At 39.7% G+C, this 9,997-nt stretch overlaps 2 protein-coding genes across 2 annotated transcripts in view; both read left to right on the top strand.

Moving 5' to 3' along the window:
* Positions 1-167, top strand: part of LOC118411028 (fucolectin-6-like) — a 1,722-nt gene extending 1,555 nt beyond the window's left edge. The window contains exon 4 of the mRNA XM_035813033.1: positions 110-167. Within this exon, the coding sequence (XP_035668926.1) occupies positions 110-167 (58 nt within the window). The remainder of the gene's footprint in view (positions 1-109) is intronic.
* Positions 168-357: 190 nt separating this feature from the next.
* Positions 358-9,997, top strand: part of LOC118410859 — a 55,038-nt gene continuing 45,398 nt past the window's right edge. The window contains exons 1-12 of the mRNA XM_035812719.1: positions 358-1,042; positions 1,791-1,910; positions 2,197-2,316; positions 2,822-2,941; positions 3,529-3,648; positions 4,188-4,559; positions 5,147-5,281; positions 7,191-7,346; positions 7,741-7,890; positions 8,043-8,084; positions 8,548-8,766; positions 9,246-9,461. Of these exons, the coding sequence (XP_035668612.1) occupies positions 574-1,042; positions 1,791-1,910; positions 2,197-2,316; positions 2,822-2,941; positions 3,529-3,648; positions 4,188-4,559; positions 5,147-5,281; positions 7,191-7,346; positions 7,741-7,890; positions 8,043-8,084; positions 8,548-8,766; positions 9,246-9,461 (2,239 nt within the window). The 5' untranslated portion in view covers positions 358-573. The remainder of the gene's footprint in view (positions 1,043-1,790; positions 1,911-2,196; positions 2,317-2,821; positions 2,942-3,528; positions 3,649-4,187; positions 4,560-5,146; positions 5,282-7,190; positions 7,347-7,740; positions 7,891-8,042; positions 8,085-8,547; positions 8,767-9,245; positions 9,462-9,997) is intronic.

A 9,997-nucleotide genomic window follows, 5' to 3' on the forward strand; every position in this document is an offset into this window, starting at 1 on the left:
GTCTCATGGATTGCGTTCACACTTAGACGCTACTCGTACACATTACCAATGCACCCACGGATAACCATTAACTTTCTTTCGTCAGTCGAAGGACCTGTTTTTCTTCCAGAAAACTCTCCCGGCAATACCATTATAGCACATTTAGCCGTCTCAACATCGGAAAGTAGGCAACATGGACGGATAATTGTGGCGTTGCAAGATACAGGTGGACATTTCGGATTAAATCTAATTTCTGAAGGCCAGTATACAATCGTTACATTGTCTCCTCTTGACAGAGAAGAGACTCCTTCTTATCTGATCACTGTTGTTGCTGAGGATGCTTTTGAACAGCGTATTTCATCCACTGAATCATTTACAGTCATTATAACTGACATCAATGACAACGCACCAGACTTCGGAACTGATAAGTTTGTGTTTTCACTGATCGAAAACAGTCCGATTGGGACTATCGTAGGGACTGTGACAGCATCTGATTTAGATGAAGGTACAAATGCTGACATTAGTTATTTTGTGGACAACAATGGACTTATTGATGTAGACCCGGACAACGGGAACATCGTAGCCTTAGAGGTCATGGACAAAGAAGCAGTGTCTAGAATGGAATTCATGGTAGGAGCACGCGACAAGGGTATCCCCTCGTTGCAAGCACGTGTACCGGTGTTGATAACCATAACTGACCAAAACGACAACCCTCCCCGATTCTCAGAAAATGAGTACGTCTTCAGGATCGCCGGGTTCGTTCCTATAGGTACGACTGTAGGAAGCGTTATGGCGTTTGATCCTGATGAGGGAACAAATGCCGAAGTGTCCTATAGGATTGGAAACGGAAACGTCGAAGACAAATTTGCAATCAACTCGGAAAACGGCACACTCTACACTGTCAAGGAATTGCCGACCAATGATACAAAGGAGTATGAAGTCACTGTGACGGCAAGTGATGGTTTGTTCGAGGACAGCTGCATTGTCAAGGTGCTCGTCCAGGGAAAGCAACATTTTACAGAGGCAGAAACCATTGCAAGAATCCGACTTTCTGGTGAGGCAGGTGAGAGCGTAATAAAACTTTTGGATAATTAAATGACAAGCCATTGTCAAGAGTAAGAATTGACATACTTCAGTGCAAATTATGAGAAGACCAATCTAATCTACCATTTGAGTATCTGTCATACCTACTTCATCGATACCTATACTGCGTTCAGCACTGTTGATATTGTTTTTATCCATTCTTCCTCTTCTTTTCATTATTCTTTCTTTAATTCCTTCCTTTTATGCAAACGTTCAACACAGAAGATTTTATCTTTATGGTTGTTATGATACTGTCGCAAAACTTGTCATATAAGACAACAAAACAGAGTTACACGAGCCCATATAAACCACATAAAAACCTTAAATCTGACGTGTTTTGAAGGATACAATTGTTTATGCAATCGAAGTCCATAATTCTAATGATATTCTCTACCTGAATTAGAAAAGGTATGAATGTCTTATCTTAGCATGAAAGACTATATTGCAATATTGTCATTAATCATACAAATAACATCCTGAGTTTCTTGAATAATGTTGTGTGACGTTCAGCTTTAGCAGACTTGTAAAGCTCGGAACCTTAGTCTATATACAAATACAAATAAAAAGTATGGTCATAAAATATGTAGACCCAATATTTCAACCCAGGTACACCGTTGAATCTGCATTATATCCTAAATGTTAGAACCCTTTTCTTTTAGAAATAAGTAATGCAATAACAATAATGTTCAAATACAACATATTCTGTTTTCGTTCTATCGACTTTGCAGAACAGAAAACGTGCGCCTCAAATGAGTTCGCCTGCATTTCCGGTGGCGGCTGTATTCCCGCCAGGTGGCGCTGTGACGGTGACCCAGACTGCAGTGACGAATCTGATGAAGTAGACTGTGGTTAGAAGAAGTTATTTGTTTTAATGTAGAGGCATGTTTATACTGAAATGTTGAAATCTATTCTCTAGAATCTTCTTTGTGTATATAGGTAGATATCTGTCTGAGATAGTAAGGAATGTCAATAGATTACTATTACGCAAATGAAGACCAACATGATTGATTAGAAAAGGCTAAAATTTTGCTGGGTGGGGATTCCAGCTAAATAAAGTTTAAGTTTGAATGATGAATTGTGTAACTACTTCGGACACATTTCTTAGCACCAATATTGCTTTGTATTTCCTGGCAGGAAACTTTACTTGTGAATCAGACCAGTTCAAATGCGGTACCCATCAACAATGTATCGACGTGAGATGGCGCTGTGACGGGGATGATGACTGTGCCGATCGATCCGATGAAAAGAATTGCGGTGTGCCATTTTCTAAAAAATATCAGTTGCGACATGCTCAGTCATGTTTCAAGCAACGAACAGCAAAGAGTCAAGTTCTCTGACACGTAATTTTGCTCCTGTCATACTGTAAATAGAGCATAACTGTGAAACATATTACAATTGATTGGAAATGTTAATTTGGGCTCTACATGGGGGATACCTGAAAAGGAATTACCTTGTTTTTGCATATTTTTTTTATTATTTTGCTCATTTAGATAGATTTGATGAAGATATTCTGGTGAAGATACGAGTATAAGGTTTGCATATATGACGTGTGAAGACTATGTAGACAATAGTATTTCGAGGGTAAATACAGAACAACAAAATGCTATCAATAACAATAAGGTCATATGTAGGTGATCTGGTTTCGCATTTGGATTAGGTACAAATAAATTGACCTTCGTAGGAAAATCGATACCAGCACATGGAAAATAACGTTCTGTGTACGTACCAGTAAGGGTTTTATTTGCTGATTGTACTGCAGGTGAAGTTACCTGCGGACAGGATCAGTTCCAGTGTAGTAGTGATGGGAAGTGCATCAACGCTGACTGGCGCTGTGACGAGGATACTGATTGCAACGATGGTTCAGACGAGCAAGGATGCGGTACGTACTTAAATTATACAGTTTGTATATAAAGCAAGATTTTGCTGTAGGAAATACCAGTCAAATTTTTAAGACCCCGTTTTGTTTTGAGTTTTAGTGGCCGTATGTAAGAGAATTTTCACGTAAAAATAATTTTGATACATAAAGTGGAATCTACGTCTGAAATTATACCATCACCAGGTCACCAAGTATAGACACAAAAATTACTAATATTTTTGGAAAGAGAATACCCTAAAGTGTAAGCATTTTTGATAGCGAATGGTTGAAAATTATCCGACCCGGGTGAGAGGCCTAGTAAAATGGTGAACCTAGGTCAATGGGGCGACTGACTTCCAATCAGATGAATGTACGAAATCACATCACTTCTTCCGTAACGACTTTTTAACGATGTCAGCATTACATGCCATTTGGCAGCATTGGGGGACAAGAGACCCCTATCTTTTGAAATTTGAAGGTGCAGGTCGAAAACATTGCTGGCACAATTGGCGATTATGTCAAATGTATCCTTATATATTATGTAATATGATATATCATGCACTGTGTGCCAGTAAGGGAGATGTGTGTTTTATTTGCTGATTGTTTTGCAGGTGAAGTTACGTGCAGACAGGATCAGTTCCAATGCAGTAGTGATGGAAAGTGCATCAACGCTGACTGGCGATGTGACGGGGATCAGGATTGCAACGATGGTTCAGACGAGCAAGAATGCGGTACGTACTTTGCAGTTTCTAACACACGAAATACTGGTCAAATTTTAAGACCTATGGTAGCTTTGTACCCTCAAGTCTAGTGGCCGTATGTTCTAAGAAATACTGAAACATGAGATGCATATACGGAATCAATTTTTACACGTCACATTAAGTAAACTTAAGGCTTTTTACCCATGTCAGTATTACATGCCATTTTACGTGACAAGAGACCCCTATATTTTGAAATTTGATGTTGTCAATTGAAAACATTGCTGGAACAATTGGCAATTATGTTAGATGTATCCTTATATATTATGTAACATGATATATCATGACTTGAAAGTTTATCTGTGTTGGTAGAAGTCATTCTCGAAATAGTTGAACTGTAATTTCCAACACCAAAATTGGACTCACCTAAATTTTCGACTGCACAGCATCAGTCTTTGCCAAGGAATGAACAATTTGGGTGAGTCCAATTTTGGTGTTGGAAATTACAGTTCAACTATTTAAAGAATGATATATCATGGTTTCATATTGAGTATTGTTGATACACTTTGTAGGGAGCTGCTGTGGTGAAATCCTTCGGGAGGCGACGACATGGGTTGACCAATCAAGCGGCTACGGTGTTCCTGACGGCTGGACCCTGTGTTACCTTGACGGGAGAGACACCGCTCACTTCGACACCCCGTGTCAGAACCTGCTACAGGGGATCCCTGGTTACCGAAATGCCCAACAACTCCTCGAAGCAGGAGGGAATTTCGGGTGCTGGCAGGGCAACACTGGTGCATCCCCCGGACCGGCATTTGCAACAAATGATGTGATCAAGTTCAGCTGCCGGAATTACTCCCAACACTCGATAAAGCTGTCAGGTTGGCCTTGGAGTGCAAGTACAAACACAACACTTGGAGTTTGTATCAGGGGTATTACCTGTGGTAAGTACTTTGAAACTAGGAAGATCTCATTTGCAAGCAACATCAAGCACATTTCACTGATTCGGGATTGAATTTTTTAAAAAAAGAACAACGAAAATTGAATCTTCATGCCACCCCAGTGTGATAAACCCGTTGAAGAGACGTCAACACAAAAGGACTACAATATAATCGCCCAGTCTAAAATCAAAGTACCAAAAAATTCCGACGTGTGTGAATGGACTGTTCTGCTTACATCCACAAGTCGATTTTATAATAATTTAGTCGAAAGTGAAGAAATTAGATTTTGACGACTTCATACTATCGAGACTGATGTATTATTTGGTCCTAATTTTAATAAATTATATCAGTTCAATATCTCCTCCACCCAATTAAAAGAAATAAGCAATCCTATCTTAAGAAAGCTGTTCATACTAACATTTATGCAAACATAATCCTCATTTGAATAATTCATATTCAATGATGTTCACTTTTATGTAACTTCTAATTGTCACTATTGGTAAGTGATTCATTCGTTGCTGGTTTCGATATATATATATATATATATATATACTAAGCTAAATTGTTTTTTTGTTTTTTTAAATTTCAAGAGCGTAGAGAAAACCCCGCCTGCAATGGGCGTGAGTTCCAGTGCAGTTCAGGAGCCTGCATACAGATGTCATGGCGCTGTGACGGTGATCAGGACTGCCCTGACGGGTCTGATGAACTGAACTGTGATGATGAAGGTATGTTATATGTCTTAGTATTTATGTCGCTTCATGGCCGCAAAAAGGTTTAATATGGGTGTTCAGGACAGGGTGATAACCTGGATTATCTCATGTGATCTTTTGTTATATTCAGGGTCAGGAATATATATCAGTCGGTACCATGCGCCGCTTTTGTGAAGGGACAGAGACGTGAAAAATACCCCGCTCAATATGTCAAAAGTTTGCAATATACAGTCAAACCTGCCCAAGTCGACCACCCGGGGGGACCGGAAAAAAACGGTCGATTTGGACAGGTGGTCGCTGAGAAGAGTATCAACTCAAAACATGCCCGATGCAAAGTATAAATGGTTTCCGTTGTGTTTAATGGCAAATAGCAAGCACACTGCACGCACGCAAAGAAGCGAGGTCTTTAATGTCAAATACAACACGCACACTGTAAATTGTAAATTTAACCCCAAGCTTTTATCGAGTTTTTATACGATACAGTGTTTTAAAGCTCAAGTATTTGTTGCTGTCAGTTAACTACCATACAAGCCTTTATGCGTCGCTATGTTCTTGATCTGAAATAACTACGGTGCACCTTTCGAATTCGATGCTCGGTACGTCCCGATAGCGTACTTACCCACGGGTGAATGTACAGTACAGTTGGACAAAAGCACTCACACGTACAGATCTTTCTTAAAAAGGTATGAGCTACACAGATCTTTCTTAAAAAAGTATGAGGCTATATACGTTTCAGCATTCGTTCACTTTATTATGATATAGATTTTTTTTAAACTTCTATTACAACTAAATTCGGATTTTCTTACAACGATTTCGGCACAAAATCGCGCTAGTTATCATCAAAAATCGATGAAAACCTTAATTTTGAAAATGATGCGGTCGTTATGGGTCCCAATTTGGGCCGGTCGCGGTCGCGTTGGCCAGGTGGTCGTTGAGAAAAGGTCGCTTATTGCTTAAGTCAATGGGAAAAAAATCGGGACCGAGAAAAAGCGCGGTCGAAATGGCCAGGTGGTCGCTGAGAAGAGGTGGTCGCTCGGGCAGGTTTGACTGTAGATAACGTGATGTTGTGTAAGAGGTGGGTTAATTTTAAGATTCGTATTTCACAGCGAGAGAAAGTTCCTTATATTTCAAGTCGCAGGATGAAGATCCTTCTTTACTAAATATAGATTAAGGTTTAAGTTTTTCTAGTGTTGTTAAAATCGAATGGTGCTTTGGATGTCAACTGTTTTTCAAGCAACTAAGGCGATGTTTATTTCATTATATCGGTAACTCCGATGCACGCATCAAGTTTCATCCTTTCCCAAGAGGTTTTTGACCACACTGTGAATCACATAAAACAGCTGCAACGAGAGCGCCCGGTCCCCAACGGCACTACCTTATGGGGCCCTGCTGTCCCAGGCCCTACCTACGGGTATTATGATTATCGCCACAAACAAGCTGTCAACCAATCAGAGAACAGGCCTTCCTTGGGCTTGTTGTTGTCGCAAGCTGTCTCGCAAAGGCCGCTGGGAAGCTATCAGCCAATCATGTTACGTATTACCATGACTTTGTTTGCTCACCATGCCTACGCCCAATCCCCAACGGCTGACTGCCCATATAAGGGCAAGCTCATTAATATTCATAAGCAAGGCACCCCTAATAACCGAATACTGTGGCTGATTTGTCAGGGTTGATATCATAGGCTTTGCCGTGATTGTCAACCCTGAGTGTGAGGGTGCAACGAGAGAAATAAATGTTGTAGACTCCAAAAATACTACAAAGTGTTTAGCAAAGTCAATCGGGATGTCAAGGAAAATGTAAAAGATGTAAAAACGATGCATTGCAAAATAAACCATGCTTCTTTTTTCAGCTTTTTGCACTATGAAACTAATATGGCCTAAACGATGTCCTATGCAAATTGATTTTACATATGATTCAAACGTAGGTGCAGTTTCTCCGACCCCAAAGACGGATAGAGAATACATGGGTTGCTACAAGGACACTAAGAAACGTCGATTGCCGAAAGGACCAAAGATTTCACAAGAAATGACCCCCGACTTCTGCATAGAACACTGTATTGATGAAGGATATGCCTACGCAGGTATATAGTCATTCGTTACTCGTGTTTGAACCTTAAACCCTGTCCCCGTTTAAGGCTCAGTGTACTCTTTTTTACGTGTTTTTACATCAGTCTGACTTATTAAGAAATTCCTAGATATTTGAATGAGTTCGTTTTTCTCATTAAGTAATCTTCTATACGTATACTGTGTTCCATTGCATTGTATTTTCTATAAAGATCGTCATCCATGATTGATTGCATGTATTTAAGCATTTTATTACAGAGTAAAGGAATGAAAAAAAGAAAGTGGTATAGCAGGCTTAGAAATTGAATACAACAAAATAGATTGATAAAGGATTTAACATATAACATATAACATTGCTTACTTTATTAACGGCTTTATTGTTTTGCTTGACACGGTAATTTTGACGTGAAGGCACGCAGTATTACGAGGAGTGCTGGTGTGGCAATGAACGCCACTTCTCCAGGATCGGGCGACAGCGGAACGACGAGCAGTGCAACACTCCGTGTCGGGGAAACGAAGAGGAAAACTGCGGTGGGCCTTGGAGATTATCAGTGTATAAAGGTAAAGATTTCATATACTCCATTGTCAGATATGTTGTTCTGCGCTGGGCGATAATTATCAGTCAGTACATGGTATCGGTTACACTTCAATAACTCTGTTATTACCAACCACGATTTTAAGGATATCTTTATATGTTTCTGTTCTCATTACAGTTGGGAAGAAGATAAAGACGAATGAAGAAAGTAGCAACGAAGGTAATTTGCATAATATATTATGCAAACGTGGTTGAACTATCAGTGTTAGATAACATTTGGATACATGTATGTATGACTTTTCTTGCCATGTCAAGTTGCAAATGTTTGTTGCATGGTCATGTCTCTGCAATCGATAAAAGCATGAACGATAAGTACCTTTGTGAAAAGGAGTTTTTACAGTCAATTGCCGTCAGTGTGTTTGTCCCCAATCTTTTCTGTTTCCACATTTGAATACTAACGGGAGGGGGGCATTAGTCGTTGTTTAATGTGGGAAAAAGGTACAAGAAAGGTGACAGAACGTAGAATTTACAGATTTTCATTGGCGCATGTGTTTATCCACAAGTAATTAAGAAAGCTAGAATATTATTAAAATCAAGGACAGAACTTTTACAAGTAAAACTCGGGAAAGTATGGAATTCTGCAGTTATTTTCGTAGATGTAACAAATGTTGTATTTAATGCAGCGCTAAATGTTGCACTCAACAAAAACGCCTCGCAGAGCAGTTTGTTGAGATCGGAATACCCTGCGGAGCGAGCTGTGGACGGAAACACAGGAACCATTCTGTACCCCCGACAGGAATGCACACATACGGCCCTGGAGTACGAGCCGTGGTGGAAGGTTGATCTTGGAGACACATACGTCATCAGTCACGTGAGAGTGATCAACCGTGGAGACTGCTGTGGTAAGAAGCAGTACAGTAGTTTAATACTGTCAGAAATATCATTTGTCCCTCAAGATGACACAATGTAGGATTTTATGAGATATATGCCGTCGAACAAAAGGCAAGAATTTAGGACGTTAAATGGAGGTCCCATTTTGGGGAGAACCACACCCCATGCACGTTAAAGAACCCACCAAGCTTACAGAAAAGAGTAGGGGTCCTTTCCGATGTGATTGGATCAAACCTAACCTAACCTGGCTGGTCTCCGAGTTGACATCTTGAAAAGGTGATAGTCGCCTGTTATGTCAATCCTTCTACAAACGGAGTGACAAACGTGGTAAATCTCAATAAAAACACGCCTACAATGTGGATTTGTGTTATCGTGCAAACTGTTCAAACTTTAAATTTACAGAAAAGCAACACTGTCGGGCTGTGGTAGCCTTTTGATAAAATGAGCACTGCTGTTGAAATGTATAATTTGAGAAATTTGTGTTTTGCAGGAGAACGGCTGCGTAATTTCATGGTGCGAGTTGGCCCCTTTGAGGACTTCCGTGAAAACACTCCATGTGGTGACATTCACTCGGAAACTCCATCGGATGGTGAGACCATCACTGTGCGGTGCGCCGAGCCCATATCAGGGAGGTGGGTGTCTGTTCAACTGATCGGTCGGGAGGACTACCTGTCCCTGTGTGAAGTACAGGTGTATACAGCGACAGGTAAGATGATTTCACTTTTACGCACGTGGTAGAGCTAAACGTCTAAGAGTATCATGAATGTAAACTTTCTAACACAACTTTTTTATTTGCTGCAAATAAAAAAAGCAATTAAAGCTATTCAATACGTTCAATAATGAGCTGTTGAAAAATCATGCCATAAATTATAGAAACTGTTAATGATTGATCAAAACTTAATTATACTATTATGTAAATTTATATACAACAAAAGTACGTTTGTATTGCAAATAACAATAAAAACCTTTGAATACGTTTGGTAATGAAATGATAAAAATACAAAATCATACCATTATAGATACTGTAAATGATCTATCGACAACCTAATATACTATTATGAAAATTTATATGCAACAGTTTCTATGTACGCATAATAATAATTTGATTGTTACTTTATCCGTGGCAAAATTCATTTTGTATTGTTTTTGTGTTCAGCAGTACGGCGAGTCTTACGCATCATTCACAGGCTCGACTGATGACAGACAGTTCTGGCTTTGCATGCTGAACAAACAAACCAATAG

This window comes from Branchiostoma floridae, chromosome 3 (assembly GCF_000003815.2).
Source record: "Branchiostoma floridae strain S238N-H82 chromosome 3, Bfl_VNyyK, whole genome shotgun sequence".
NCBI lineage: Eukaryota > Metazoa > Chordata > Leptocardii > Amphioxiformes > Branchiostomatidae > Branchiostoma > Branchiostoma floridae.